Source organism: Akebia trifoliata, chromosome 15, assembly GCF_017979445.1.
Source record: "Akebia trifoliata isolate Shusen 1 chromosome 15, ASM1797944v1, whole genome shotgun sequence".
NCBI classification, from domain to species: domain Eukaryota; kingdom Viridiplantae; phylum Streptophyta; class Magnoliopsida; order Ranunculales; family Lardizabalaceae; genus Akebia; species Akebia trifoliata.
Window position 1 is genome coordinate 16,284,970 of NC_141389.1, and position 16,368 is coordinate 16,301,337.

General features: G+C 36.8%; 1 protein-coding gene across 8 annotated transcripts; it reads left to right on the forward strand.

Annotated features, from left to right (window-relative positions):
• Positions 1-4,162: 4,162 nt before the first annotated feature.
• On the forward strand, positions 4,163-14,984 carry LOC147384436 (Pentatricopeptide repeat (PPR) superfamily protein). Of its 8 annotated transcripts, XR_015172623.1 has the most exons (7): positions 4,176-4,622; positions 4,720-7,867; positions 9,849-9,908; positions 10,012-10,129; positions 11,132-11,218; positions 11,855-11,905; positions 13,501-14,752. XR_015172623.1 is itself a non-coding variant. In XM_086425562.1 (3 exons), the coding sequence occupies exons 1-2, from the start codon at positions 4,500-4,502 to the stop codon at positions 7,837-7,839; spliced, it is 3,243 nt and encodes a 1,080-aa protein (XP_086281688.1). In that variant the 5' UTR covers positions 4,176-4,499; the 3' UTR covers positions 7,840-7,867; positions 9,849-10,283. The 8 variants fall into 8 exon arrangements, 1 of the variants encoding a protein (XP_086281688.1); XR_015172624.1 differs by lacking the exon at positions 10,012-10,129; XR_015172620.1 differs by having other exon boundaries at positions 9,849-10,129; positions 13,501-14,751.
• Positions 14,985-16,368: the final 1,384 nt, after the last annotated feature.

Consider the following 16,368-nt stretch of genomic DNA (forward strand, 5'->3'; position numbering starts at 1 on the left):
AAGCAAAAAAAAAATAAAAAAATAAAAAACAAAAAAAAAAAAGAATAACATTTTTGCAAAAGCCGAAATCAATTTATCCAAGACTCGTTAGAAAACTCTTATTTTAAAGTTTTTTTATAAACTATCCCAAATTCAAAATCTTACACGAGCTCTGCGCCACGAGGTAGAGAAAATTAAAAGGCTCGCCTTGTTAGAGCTCGTGCTTGGGTAGCCATTTCTTGTCATCAAATTCATCAAACTAAATTGGTATTTTCAAAACTTGTCTGAGCAAAATCCTCGGGCTCGTACAAATAAGGGTTTCATCTATTCTTTGGAGTTCTTTACATGCAACTATTGCAACTAAGGGCAGCTGTAGACAATCAAATTTGACCGGGCCGTCGATGCAAATGCCCCAAAAATTGGAAAGGGCCCCAAAGCCCAAACCTTGACAAAATTCTCTCTCTTCAAATAAGTAGCCCAAGGCCCTTTCCACGTGGCCCATGGACCCAAATCTACTTCACTCTTCTACACTCCTTAACACAACCCAACATTAGTCCAACCCATTACCATACCTACTCAACCTACCACCTAAACCCATGGATTCAAAACCCAACAATCCAAGCCCAACCCATCACCTAAGCCCATTCAACTCAACCTTATCCATTACTATACCCAAGCCCAACCATTCTTCAACCCAATACTATACCTTTCTAATCCATTACCTAAACCTAACTCTCAACCCAACATTACAACCATTCAACATGATCATCAAGGTGGGACATATGTCACCACCTCAACTCACCCCCTCATCCCACTACCTACCCCATTACCTTTTTCTCTAAACATCATCTACCCACATCTCAACTCATACCTCTATGTAACCTATCATTATTATTCCCTACAAACTCATTTTTACAATCCAAACCCACACCTTTTCTTTCAAATCAAATACTCACTCTATCTAATCAACCCATCTAAAATTTCTAATCTCCACATTGACACATGTCACCATCTTTCTCACCCTCTCAAAACCTAATCAACCACCCTCTTACACCCCCCATTATCTTAAAACAAACACCACTCCCCTTCATCTCAACAAATACTCAACTTATCAATCACTCTCTTACAACCCCCATTCTTTCAACCAAACTCCACTTATTTCATTTCACCAACACTCAACCCAAATGGGTTGAAAGATCCAACCCATTTGGGTTACAAATAACCTATTTAACTTCCCTCCCCTAAATACCCTTCCATCTCCTTCAATTTACACATACCCCTCTCTCAAACCCCTAACCATTCTATCATTTTCCACCACTTCACCCCATCTTACCCTTAAAAACACCCCCAAATTCTATAAAATCCCTTAATCCTCAACACAATTCTAACCTAATGCTTGAACTCCTAAGGACTTAAAAATCATTCCCTTCAAGCTACAAGTCCATACTCACAACTTATCACTCACTCTCAACTTTCTCTATTCATAACTTACCACTCACTCTCAACTTTCTAATCTCGCAAGTAAATCAAGAAAATCAAGGAAGACTCATCCTTTGCAGGTTCAAGAAAGTCAACTCAAGAACAAGATGGGTTTTGGACAAAGATTACCCCCTTCTCTCCTCCCCACTTCCCTCTTCTACTTCACTCCATTTTCTACACTTATTCACGTACCATAAATGACTTGAACCATCAAAGAGCCCATTCTTCAATAAGGGTGCCATAAATGGTTTGAGCCAACATCAAAGTCTCTCATACTTGATGGCACATATCAGATTTTTTCGATTATTTTTAAAAAAGAACTGAATCCGAGGTTACCACTAACGGTGGAGAGAGTAGGGTGCCTAACACCTTCCCTATTCCAGAATATGGATCCCTTTACTTAGAATTAAAAGTTGGACCAAATGAGTTATATCCATACGAGAGTCACTAAATGCCAATATAACACATTTTTCAAAGAATGTAACCTGAGTGTCTATTCACACCCTATACCAAAAAGAATGGTGGCGATTCCAAAATCCCATAAAGTGGTTGAGATATTCAAAAATGAATAATCTCATGTCCACAGTACCGAAGTAGGGATTTGCTATCGATTTTATTCTATAAGGATCATCTCATTGAAGGAGATGATCTTTATATAGATCTAGCCTTGCATACAATATGCTTTTGAAGAGTATTTGCTATGGTTATGGGTCCATTCTCATGAGTTGAGAAGGATCCGAATACTGATTGCCTTAAAATGGTTTTAAATCGATTTTTATTTCGAAAGTGGTTACCACTCCTATAATTTCAACCAAATTGAAGTCCGATTTACCAGAGATAGGGGAGGGGAGTATTACATCTTGGAAGCTTTTTAAAAAATAAAAGAAATGAGGGGATAGTAGAAGGGGGATATGGAGAGGGGAGAGAGAAAGAGGAGAGGGGAGAGAAAAAGAGGAGGGGGTACGTGTTCTTTTGACCCACCTTTAAGCTTTAACTTGTTCTTCTTTCCCTTCCTTCCTTCTTCTTCTATGTTTTCTTCTTAGGTTCTTATTGTCCCTAGTAAAGTATGCAAATATATTTAAAGTAATGTGAGAATGTGAGAATAGAATAGATGAGAGTTGAGAGAAGATTTTTTTTCTTAAGACTTGGGTGTCATTTTGGAAGGTAAGGGGGGTTACTTTTGGAGGTAAAATAGGGTGAAAAGATAGAAGAGTAGAGAATAACATAGGTTTTAGGGTGAGGGGTGTGAAATTTAGAGTTGGGATGATGGTATTTTTGGAAGAAAGGTAAATTGATAGTTTTTTTTTTATTCAAATGGTTTAGATAATCCCCAGTCCATTTGGGTGGAGTGTTTGGTGAGGTGAGATGATGATGGATTTGGTTAAAAAAATAGGATTGAGTGTTAGTTGGGATGAGGAGGTGAGATTTTGATTAGAAAAATGAGTTGTGTAAGGAGCTAGGTGTTTGGATTTTTGAGAGGATTAAGAGGATGATAACATGTGTCAAAAAGAGATGGGGAGGTGAGGTGATTAGATGAGTTGATTGGCTTGTGATAATGGGTTGAGGGTGAATGATAAAGGGAGGTGTGGGTTTTAACGTGAGTTGGTGGTGTATTTAAAGAAAAATAAGGTTAGGTTTATGACATGGGGTGTGGGTTGTGATGTGGGTTGATAGTGTGTTAGAGAAAAATATGGATTAGGATGTAAGGGGTATAGGTTGTGCTGTGAGTGGTTGGTTGTGTTAGAGACATGTGAGGAGTTAGGTTAGGTTGAATGAATTTTTTGGTAGGTGAGTTGTGATGATGACATGTGTCCTTTTGATGATTAAAAGGTGATTGGTTGATGTGAATAATGGTTTGTGGTTAAGGTTATGGATTATTGATGTGGGTTTGAATTGGTTGGAGCTATACTGTGTTGGGCTTGGATTTTTGGAAGGTTGTAGGTTATTTGGGATTGGGTAGGGTTTATCTTAGGATAGGGCTTAATGAGTTGGTGATTTCTAGGATTTGGGTAATATGGAATGGTGAGAAATGAATTTTTTGTAAGTTGTGGGTTCGTGGGCCTTAAACGTGTTTGGGTATTTATGATCCCGAGGGTGGAGCGGTGAAAAGTAAGGAAGGTGGGGGTACGCCAATTCTTTTTGGTGAGTCCATTAGACCTTTAGGAGTCTTAGGAGCCCTCAAATCGATAAAAATATCACGTTTTGATGATTTAGGCTTTTTAGGCCCGTTGACGAATCTTATCGAAAAAGTAGATATTTTTGGATCCTTTCAAGTGGGGCCCGTTTAAATTGAGGTGTCTATACACTACAAACTAACAAAAATAAAATTTTAAAGCTCATTTATAGCATCCATTGACACTTTAATTGAATGGTGACGACTCAAAAATTCAAGTAGATGAGCTCAAACCTTCCCAAAGGTTTCGAAGCCCACGTATCTATAAGCAAATTAGGAAGGACTTGCTCTTATACCAAATGATACGGATAAGGAAGAACAAAACACAAATAAAAGAAAAAATATTCCCTCTTATAGGTCTACACCAAGCCTAATAGAGATGATTGAGTATTTTTTCCTTGTACAATTGAATCGAATTACATCCTTTTATCTCTAGCAATTTTTGTTCAACATATCCATAAAAACATCCCTAAGAATTCTCCCAAATAACTCTCCTAATGACACTCAAATAATATACTCCAAACATGATTCAAAACAGAAGTAGCAGAAATGGAATTTTAAAAGAAACAGACCTAGTCAAGGGCATATAGAATTCTCTTCGGTAGGTTTACGAACTAATAAGGTGGGTGAAACGAATAATAAATTAATTACTCCATTGACCCACTTCTTCAGTGGGTGTGTGAAACGTATAACGAGCAGGGTGCAACTATAGCGCGCGCTTATGTAATTCCTAGAAGTTCGTCAGAATTTCAAAAACTTGTTATACGAAATTACGAACTCTTGTTGTCGAAATGCCCATTCGCCATGAAAGAACACAGTAAACCTCGTTGTGTACGTTCTCCATCATCATCATTATTTCAACTAAATTATGAAATTCATGGCTCCAACACAGATTTCTCTTCTGGGGTCCTTCTCTAACTCTTTGATTTATCCCTTCCCGCGAAAAATCACGGAGGAAACTACTTCAAAATCACTCCAAAAGCTCCGAAAGGTACTACAAAACTTTGTATTCTCCCTTCTATGTCTTCTAATTCATTTTCTACGATTTAATTCGCTTTCCTTTCCTACTGCCAATTGGTAAATTGCAGTTTTTTGGTTGGAATGTTGGTCGTTTGACTTCAGCTGGTTTCAGTACTTCTTTGATTTCCCGTTCCTTCGATTACTTCTCTGACGGGGAAACAGGTGGAAATGTGTTTGAAGGAATAAACGAGAAATATGGTTTTGATTTTCTCCATCAAATGGAAGAACGTGGTGTTCCACCCGATTGTAATACCTACATTTGGCTCTTGGAGGGATGTTTGAATTCTGGTTCGTTAAGATATGCTAAGAGGCTTCACGGGAGGATATTGAAATCGGGTTTTGATGGAGAATCCATTTTGTGTAGACAGCTGATTGATTTTTATTTGGGCTTTGGCGATTTAAATGATGCAGTCAAGGTGTTCGATCAAATGCCCGAAAGAAATGTATCTTCTTGGAATAGTATAATTTATGGATTCCTAATGAAGAAAATGTATCACTTGGTATTTAGTTTCTTTTTAAGAATGCTAGAAGACCACACGAGTCCTGATCCTCATACTTTTGCCGGTGTCCTTAGGGCATGTAGTGGTTGTATTGCTACTTTCCACTTTGTTGAACAGATTCACTCTAATATTATTCATCATGGTTTCACAACAAATCCTATTGTTTGTAATCCTTTGATTGATTTGTATTCAAAGAATGGATACATTAATTCGGCTCGATTGATCTTTCAAGAATTATGTATACGGGATAGTGTTTCTTGGGTAGCTATGATCTCCGGTTTCTCTCAGAATGGCCAAGAAAAGGAAGCTCTTGACCTCCTCTGCCAAATGCTGAAATCGGGAATCATCCCAACTCCTTATGTGTTCTCGAGTGTCTTAAGTGCCTCCACTAAAATAGAATTCTATGATTACGGAGAGCAACTCCATGCCCAAGTTTTTAAGTGGGGATTTTCATCTGAAACTTTTGTTTGCAATGCTCTTGTTACCATGTATTCTCGTCGTGGAAACTTGAACTCTGCTGAACGAATTTTCACCAAAATGAACCATCGTGATAGAATAACATATAATTCACTTATCTCAGGGTTTGCTCAACGTGGGATTAGCGATAAAGCTCTCCAACTGTTTGAAAAGATGCAGCTTTCTGGTTTGAAACCAGACTGTGTTACTGTTGCAAGCCTCTTGAGTGCTTGTGCCTCTGTTGGGGCTCTTTGCAAGGGAAAGCAACTCCATTCCTATGCAATTAAGGTAGGATTTTCTTCTGATATCATCATTGAAGGTTCTCTGCTTGACCTCTACGTCAAATGTTCTGATGTTGAAACTGCCCATGAATTCCTTAATTCTACAAGAAGAGAAAATGTGGTTCTATGGAATGTGATGCTCGTGGCTTACGGGCAATTGGGTAATCTGTCAGAGTCATTTGAGATATTCTCCCAAATGCAAATTGCAGGTTTGAGACCTAATCAGTACACATACCCGAGTATATTGAGAACATGTACTTCTTTGGGAGCTCTAGATCTTGGAGAGCAGATCCATACCCAAATCATAAAGACTGGTTTTGAGCTTAATGTGTATGTCTGTAGTGTGCTTATAGATATGTATGCTAAACATGGAAGGCTAGAAATTGCAAGAGAAATTCTTGGAAGACTCACTGAGAAAGATGTAGTTTCATGGACAGCCATGATTGCAGGGTATGCACAACATGAGTTGTGTGTGGAAGCTCTTAGACTTTTCAAAGAGATGCAAATCATAGGGATTCAATCGGATAATATTGGATTCTCAAGTGCACTTAGCGCATGCGCAGGAATTCAAGCACTAAAGCAAGGACGACAAATCCATGCCCAATCTTATATATCTGGTTATGCAATGGATCTTTCAATTGGGAACGCACTAATCAGTCTTTATGCTAGGTGTGGTAGAATCCAAGATGCTTATTCAGCTTTTGAGTTGATTAGCACTAAAGATCAGATTTCATGGAACGGACTGATATCAGGATTTGCACAAAGTGGGCACTATGATGAAGCTTTGCAAGTTTTCACTCAGATGATTCAAGCGGAGGTGGGAGCTAATTTATTCACGTTTTGTTCAGCCGTGAGTGCTTCTGCCAACATAGCTGACATAAAACAAGGGAAGAAAATCCATTCTAGGATGATAAAAACTGGATACGATTCTGAGATCGAGTCTGGTAATGTTTTAATTACTCTGTATGCCAAGTGTGGAGACATTGACGATGCCAAAAGACAGTTTTGTGAGATGCAAGAGAGGAATGAGGTATCGTGGAATGCTATGATCACAGGATATTCTCAACATGGATTTGGTAATAAAGCGCTGCATCTCTTTGAGGAGATGAAACGTGAGGGCATGATGCCAAACCATGTTACTTATGTGGGTGTGCTATCAGCTTGTAGCCATGTGGGTTTGGTAAACGAAGGGCTCGGCTACTTAAAGTCCATGAGAGATGAACATGGCATAGTTCCTAGACCGGAACACTATGCATGTGTAGTGGATATTCTGGGCCGGGCTGGGATGTTAGAGCATGCAAGAAAGTTCATAGAGGAATTGCCAATTGATCCGGATGCTATGGTTTGGAGGACCCTTCTAAGCGCTTGTACGATTCACAAGAATCTGGAAATTGGGGAACTTGCAGCTCGGCATCTTCTAGAGTTGGAACCACAAGACTCGGCAACCTATGTTCTCTTATCAAATATATATGCGGTGGCTAAGAAATGGGATTGGAGGGATCGGATGAGACAGATGATGAAAGATAGAGGTGTGAAGAAGGAGCCTGGGCGTAGCTGGATCCAGGTTAACAACTCAGTTCATGCATTCTTTGTCGGTGATCGGTTACACCCACTAGCGTATAAAATATACGAGTTTTTAAATGATTTGAACAAACGAGCATCTGAAATTGGGTATGTGCAAGATCAAAACAGCCTTTTGCAGGATATCGAGCAAGGGCAAAAGGATCCAACCGTATATATTCACAGTGAGAAACTGGCTGTTACTTTTGGACTCATTAGTTTATCTCCCAAAATACCCTTACTTGTAATTAAGAACCTCCGTATCTGCAATGATTGCCACAATTGGATGAAGCTCGTCTCAAAGATATCTAACCGAGCTCTTGTAGTGCGAGATTCATACCGCTTTCATCATTTTGAAGATGGGGTTTGTTCATGCAGAGATTACTGGTAGTCCAAACTGCAGCAATGCGATTTTTTAGGTATTTTATATATTGATCGATCCACAGGATAATGTATATTAGTTTTTCTTCATTGCAAAAATGGTATCAATCAACACCAGCTTCACTCCTGTTGCCACAAACCCATAACAATGATTGTGATGACTTCACTCAACAACCTTGAGCTTCTATTTTTTACAAGAGAAGAAGAACAATATAGAGATTTCTTTGTCACTCTCTACTAGGGCTGGCAATGGATCGGTTCGGTGCTAGATCAACCCCAATCCAATGCCGATCTGATCCGATCGGGTCACTAAATCATTGGACCAAATCTGACTTGATTACATGGTTCTTAATCCAAATCCGATTTGGATTGGATCAATGTATTTATATATATAACTTACATCTTATACATTTTGTTTTGCCTAGCAAAAAAATTTAAGGAGGGTGGTGTACATAGATTGACATTTTCTCACCTTGACTAGACTAAAGGGAGATTATGAGAAGTAGAGGCAAGTAAAGTATGTTTGAATTGAGAGGTGTGAAAAATATGTCTAATTATATGAGGAGGTAAGTGAAAATATAATGAAAACCAGGGATTGAGACTTGAGAGAGAGAGAGAGAGAGAGAGAGAGAGAGAGAATTGAACAACTCTAGAGGAGATGCAGCAATCCATTTACCTTTACTTAATAAATAATTTGCCCTTATATCCACTGGTTCCATAATCTCTTCTGGTTTTGAAAGCACAATACTCCTACCAATCTTTTTCCTGTAAACCAAAAATCACAAATAAAATATATTCAAATAAAGCATAAAAAAAAAAAAAACCCCAAAAAAGAGTCTAATATGTAATAAAAAACACAAGATATGGAACCCCACCATCTCTAGAAACTTTGAGAACAGTAGATTTCCTTAGGGTTTCAGCCACAACCTTCATTATTTCCTCTGAAACATTATCTTGCTTCACATTCTCTCCCAATCCAAGATGATTTCTCATCTGAGAGAATGAACAAATCGAAGCCACACTAACAACTAAAATTACAGTTAAGATCAAAGAAAAAGATCTAAAAGGGGGGAAATCTCAATAATCCCATCAGTTGATTGGATTGTTGGTGGGTAAATAAAAAAGGGAAGAAGGGGGTTGGACTTAATTTGTGTAGAGGTGTAAGAACAACAATGACAAGAGGAGGGGTAGCAATGGGTAGAGAGAGAGAGAGAGAGAGATGATCTTCCATTGCCATGTAAGGACTTTTCAAGATGGTGGTGATGTCAGTTGTGGTCAGCTTATGCAGATTTGCTAGAGGAGATGATGAAGAGAAACAAGAGATGAAAAGAAAACCCTGATGAAATGTTGAAAAGAGTAAAGACAAGGTATGTGGGTAATAAAAATTAAAAAAAATTTGTAATTACATTCAGATTGGGTTGGGATTGATCTGAATCTGATTCGAAAATTTATCGGATCTGTGATTTTCAATCTGAATCCGATCCGAAAATAGAAAAGGTTGACCCAAATCCTATTTTTCAGTTAGGATCAGATCGGATATTGAGCAAAACTCGGATCATTGCCAGCCCTACTCTCTACTCAAAAAGTAAAGTACCCTTTTAAGAGAAAAACCCCTTTTATATATGAACCATAACAACTAATTTTATTGTTTCATTTCACAAGCTGAAAAGTTAAAACCAAGTTGATTTTGATTGGAATTCACATAGTTTGCAAATTCAATTTAGTTATAAAACTTCAATGGACAATCAAGTTGCTCTAGCTACAAAAATTGACTGAACTTCTTGCAAATGTCAACTGTTACTGACTAGCTTTTGGATGTCATTTTTCTAATTTTCTTGTTTAATAAATAGATTTATGAAATTTTTAGTTGTTAGTTGATATTCTTTTTCTTTTCTTTCTTCTTTCTTTCCTTATTGAATCAGTCACTAAGCTAGACTTGACATGTTAGCTGGTATCCTCATTGAGCTTTGCTTTCCTTGGAATTTTTCTGCACCTTTTGAAATTTATGGAAACGTGCAGGTTACCAAGAATGAGGCTGTTGTAAAGGTTTGATAACCACAAGTTTCAGCTGAAATCTAGGTGAGTCTTTATTTGAGAGAATGGAATTGGAGGGCATTGTTAAAGAAGTTTTTTCCTTTGCATGGTATGCTGACTCTTCCCTCCCACTTATTCTTGATATCAGTGGTACTTAAAGCATGACAAGCTTTTGTTTATAGATGAAGCAAAGAGGAAGCAGCTCTTAAGAACTTGGCCACTCAATTGGGTGAACTTCGCATGGCAGCCAATTAATGAGATTTAGGGTATGTTTGATTGCATGGAAAGTGACTTTCCATGGAATTTGAAATCCATGGAAAAATAGTGGTGGAAAATAGGTAGGGTTGAAAAATCAAATTCCATTGTTTGATTGACTTGGATAAAATCATGGGAAAATTATATGAGGAAAAAGAAGAAGGAGAGGAGGAGGAGGAGAAAGAAGATAAGAGGAGCGGGAGAGGAAGAAGAGGAGGGGGGAGGATCTGGTGGCGGTGAAGGTAAGTGAAGAAGAAGATGGGAGAATGTTGTGGTGGCGGTGGAGGTAAGTGAGGAAGAAGATGATGAGGAAGATGAGGGGAGAACGTGGAGGTGGTGGCGGCGGAGGTGAGCGATGGAGAAGGATAAGAAGAGAGAGAGAGAGAGAGAAGGTTGCCGGAAATGACGGCGATGGAGACGACGATGGTGATGACGGCGAGGTTAGTGTGATGGTGGTGGTGGTGGTGATAGGGAAGAAGATATGAATGGGGAAAAATTGGGGATGGAAAATATGGGTGGATTTCACTTTCCCACCCGTATGGGTGGGAAAGTGAAATCCATGTTTAGGTGGACTTTTTGATTGGGGTGGAAAATGAATTTCCATATGGAATCAAACATTTGAAAATTTTCATTTTCCATGAAAATTGATTTTCCACCTTATTTTCCATATGCAATCAAACATAGCCTTATTCTTATTTTGGCACAAAGGTGGAAAATAGCCATGGTTCTGGTGCATTTTATCGTCCGTTGACTATGATAATGAATCACTTTTAATTTGATATCATTCGAGTATCCACACACTTTGATGAGTATTTCTTCTTCTTTTCTTTTCTTTCCTTTTTCCCAATTAAATTACATTAGTGTTCTTTGGTCCAAACTTCATGATTGTATAATGTCTTTGTATAATTTGTTGTTTAATATCTCAAAAATGTTAACTTTGTAATGGATGCTTGATGCGTCTTGGCCTTAGATTGAAGTTTGTTAACATCTCTTTGTTTTCTAACCGATGCAAGGTTGTTAGTCCAACAAGCAAGAAATCAAGCTGTTGAGTTCCGTTTCAAATGAGGATATAAAATGCTTGTAGATGTATTGGCCAATTGGTATGGTGATATTTTCTCATTTAATCAACTGAGTTGTCAGCCTGTTGTTTGGCATGTTATTGTTTCAAGTGAAGTTTATGTTGCTCAAAGAATCCACCTAATTATTTTGATCAGAAGTGTTATGAATCTCATCCATCTGTTTCCAAGTGATGCATTTTGAACATGATAACATGCTATGGTTAACAGCCCTCTCGGTTCCCAGGTTCCAAGTTTTAAAGATCTGGTTAGTGTTAGGGTCTGGGTCTTCTGAAATTAGAACATTTAAAACCCTAACCCCATTAATGTATTTCTGCTACCATATGTCCCAAACATATTCCTTCTGTGAAATTAGTAATATCATGCATTCCATTTGTAAAAATAATTTTTACCAACTGTATATTTTTATGCATTCATCTGAACATTTCTTCATAATAGGTACTTGGTATTTTGAGTATCACCTCTTTAAATTTCTTTTGTCATCATGGAGGAAAAAAGCACTAAACACAATGTGCGAATTTTACTCCCTTTTTTTTACTGGTCTATTATTATTTCTTTTGATCGGTTATGCCACTTCCTTTTTTATTTTCCTTTTTTCCCCCTCTTTTGAGGAAAATTATCATGTAGTTGACATAATGACATTCGTTGACGAACTTACAGGATAGCTGACAAGTCACAGGTCTATACCCAACATGCCTATCCTCATAATAGGTTTGTTTCTGTCCTTCTCTTCATTTTTAAAGAATGTCTCTTTTATTGTAAATTTTTATGCCATGGAACCATATATGTCTCATTTTTTCTCTATAATTTTATTTAGAGTTCTAACTGATGCTTCTCCTTATTTCTTATTTTTTTGCTATACATATAAATCAGGCGAAATAGGTTGATACATTTTTTGACACACTGATGGGGCCCACCTGAGATGAGTTAAGGGATGGTATTTTGTGAGGACGACCTTCTCATATGGGAGCATTCCCACAAACACAAAACAAAAAGTTATTTCTGGAACTTCCACACCTAGCAATAGAGGAGATCAATTTTATAGTGGATGGGCCAGCCCTTAAAAGTTTGAATTTGTAATCCACTTCTGTTAACACCAGAAATGTCAGAATGGATTAATATCAGTGTGAACGATCTCCATAGCGAGGATACGTTGTCCTTACAGGCAATCAGCTCTTGGTTCATCTCCAAGTGGGCATCATGATCAAGTGTAATTTGGTGTGTCGAAATATGTTTCAACATATCCCCATGTATATTCGATGTAGGGTCATCATTTTTCTACGACCTTCATGGGCTTTATTTTACATGTGGTCCTCGCTTTTACTTGTTATTAATGTTTTGCTATTAATACTCCTAAGGTGATGGATGCCCCAGAGCTCCTGATAGTGATTGGAAATGTCCCACTTTAGGAGTTCCTAAACTCTCTATATGAGTGCCAGAGAAGTCATTCTTCTTTGCGTTTGGTAAACAAACATACTATAAATCACCATGCCTCTATTTTATTTGATGATGTTCCAAATATAGGAAAACTTTGCTTGTAGAGCACATTGCACACTACATTTTGAATCACATCATGGAGTTATATGATAATATTGTCATGTACAAACACAACTTCTATTTTTGGTTATAAATTATTGGAAATATAAATCTTTTTCGGGTATTCAAATCTATTTCATTTGTTGCACTCAATTTGGATTGTGTTGGCTTTATCTGCTTACATACCTTCCTTGCATACCTGTTTATTACTATTAGACCATTGTATTGGGGATGTCAATACTCTTGCAATTTCATATCGGTAGGCATTTTTAAAATTTATCAATTTGAGTTACTACATTAATTCTTAGGATTCACCATAGAACTAATATAAGAGAACAATTTGTGCCTTTTTGTTCTCACATCTTTTTTAAATTCCATTATGTCCCACATTTTTTGTTTGCTCGTGATTTTCTCCTCTCTAAGTCTCCTCCTATTAAATTCCTTATCTTCAACCTCATGTAGGAACCCCTTTATTTTTCTTTCCAAAACATGTATCATTTATCTCCATCGATTAATTCCCTTGTTTTTCCTCTTTACAATTTTGTAGGGATATTCAAGTGATTTTTTTTTATTTTTTTATTTCTTTGATTTAATATTCAATCATTTATAGATGCTTAAAATTGGGTACTCTTGTGGTCCGATGAGAAAATTTGTAACTTTGATTTAAATTTGATCTTTCATAGGCTTTTCTTGTCTCACATTCTAATGTAAATCCATAACCCCTTTTTTAATTGAATGATCTTAATGAAATTTACTCTCTTATTTACCAGTATCTCGGGGTAGTAAAAGTATCAACTCCAGACCTATTGTTTTGCTCATTCTCCTCCATGAATGTAAATTTTAATGGTTGATTGTGTGCCAGTATTCATAATTCCAAGCAAAGGGGTACTTTTTATGGATTATGGCAGGTTCTTATGATGGAGCAGTGTGGAGGATTAGGGTAGAGATATCAAATGCTTATCTCTACAAATCTCCATCAATCGGCTTTGTTAATAGGCTACCACTCAAATATGTCGACAATATGTGGGTTATTGGCTTTTGAAGTATTAATAATTTTAGTTTCTGTTAATAAAATTTCATCATCTTTGTAAGGTTTTAATAACAAATTCTCAATTCTAGATATTCTTAGTGCTTCAATTTTTATGATGATATCAATTAGGCTTGGAGCCTTATGTTTTGTAAAATAGCTTAAATAAGATTGTTATGCTTTCATTGAGTGGAATTTCATGATTGTTGTGCGATATATATTTACTTGGAATTTTGGTTGTTTTAGTTGTTTTGGGGTCAATACAATTGTTTTCTAATTCTGGCATCCATATGTTTCAAATCTGGTAAATGTATTCGAAGCATTTCTTCCACAACTTTGTATCCCAACCCATTAGGTTCATTGAATGGAGAGGCTGTAACTCTTATGATACATGATGAAGTTGCTTACGAGCTAAGAGTGAATTCTATCTACTTTGATTACACATGACTTGCATTTCAATATGACCTTGTTGAAACTTAAAACATTAGAAAACTTGTTTTTGTTTTGCTGCAATGAGTAGAAAATTTGTTGCAAAGTCCTAATGTATTACATGTTCTCTTTCTCTCTCTCTGTTTGTTTGTAGTTCGAATGGTTTGAAATCTACAGGAGTAATCAGTTCACATGATAATGCTTGGGATTTATTGTTATTTAACTTTATGACTAATTGCTTTCCAGCATGGTTTGTTTACTATGTATTTGTCATAATAACTTAATTGTGAATTATGTGTGGTCGGCCTCATTAGCTGACATATCCAAGTCTAGAATGAGTCATGGTGTGGGTTGAATGGTGCCTTTTGAAGTTATTTAATTACCTAAATATGCAGTTGGATGTTTAGTTCAACATTATTTTCATTTTTGGTTTGTTAATTGGATTGATTGTTTCTTTTCTGGATTTGTTTCAAATCTGTTGAAAGGATAATTCCAAGAAAGTCAACTTTGTTCATATCTGACTGGATTGGAAAATGAAATTAAAGCACTGAATGATCAAGCTAAGACATTGATAATGAAATTAATATGTTCAACTAAAGTAGTCCTCGTCTCTCATTCCGAGATCATTACCAAGGACAATCTTGTAAACCTACCAGTTGATTACAGTTTGATTTGAATACTATATATTCTTCAGTTCTAGTGTTTTTTCATAGACTGAAAAGTTGACTTTGGATCATCTAAAACTTTGACGCACTCTATAACTGTAGATTTCTTTTCTCCACCCCCCAAAGACTGCAGTTTTGCTGTCAGGCAAGGTGGTCAGTGACACTTGTGTAAACTATTTATACTATGTGAGTTGTTCAATTGTTAATGCAGTTTACATGCCTATGATGTCTTTCTTGGTGGGAAGGGTCTAAACTAGCACTTTCCATGGCGTATACATTCAAGTCATATATTGTCTGGTGATTACACCCAACAATGCATATAGAAGACAGAGCCCCTAATGGTTATGGTACACTCGAGTTATGGATCACACTTGGATAAATTTACATAAGGACAGATATGTGGAAAGATAAAATTAAAAACTAATATCTTAACTTCTTAGGTAGGTTGCAAGATAAGTTCAAGTTACCTATATCTATTCACCAACCAATCTAGGTCTCAAAGTTATGTTAGACACAAGCAAAGTACTAGAAATTGCATGAGTTCAAATCACCTATATCTGTTCACCAACCAATCTAGGTCTCAAAGTTATGTTAGACACAAGCAATGTACTAGAAATTGCTTCTTAGGTAGGTTGCATGATAAGTTCAAGTCACCTATATCTATTCACCAATCAATCTAGGTCTCAAAGTTATGTTAGACACAAGCAATGTACTAGAAATTGCATGAGTTCAAATCAAGTCACACATGGCAAGACATTTGAAGCTAGAGCATGATAGAAATTCTAGAAACACATGGTGAATAGGTTAATTAAAATATCTTTTTGAAAATCTTAACTTCTTAGGTAGGTTGCAAGATAAGTTCAAGTCACCTATATCTATTCACCAACCAATCTAGGTCTCAAAGTTATCTTAGACACAAGCAATGTACTATAAATTGCATGAGTTCAAATCAAGTCAAACATGGCAAGACATTTGAAGCTAGAGCATGATAGAAATTCTACAAACACATGGTGAGCAATTTATGGTATTCATGTCATACATCAACATTCAAGAACATTCACATGCAAATCAAAGTTTAGAGAGTGTAAAGGGAGACAAGATTTTTAGTGTTTCGGCAACTTGGCTACTTCCACTACCAAGTGCCTTACTCTAAGGTCTTAGGATTCACAAACAAATGAGGTTTATGGTTCACCTCAAAACCATACAACTCAGATTTATCTTTAGGCTAAATCTAAACCTATGGTTTGAGAATAAAGCTTATTTCTCAAACTTGTGTATTTTGTCCTTAGGGAATCCACAACCTTTATCTCTTGACTATAGTCCTCAACTTTAGCAAGAGTTTGATTTTGATTAGGAAACGAGAACCTTAGAGAATGAGAAGCAAAAAAAAAATACTCACACGAACTCGACTCAACTCGATAGATATTGCAATTTGGTTCTTGAGTTTGTCGTGTCCTTGAGCTTTTGTTCTTCTATCGCCTTGTTGTTCTCATTACTTCAAGAAAATGCTCCTTGCT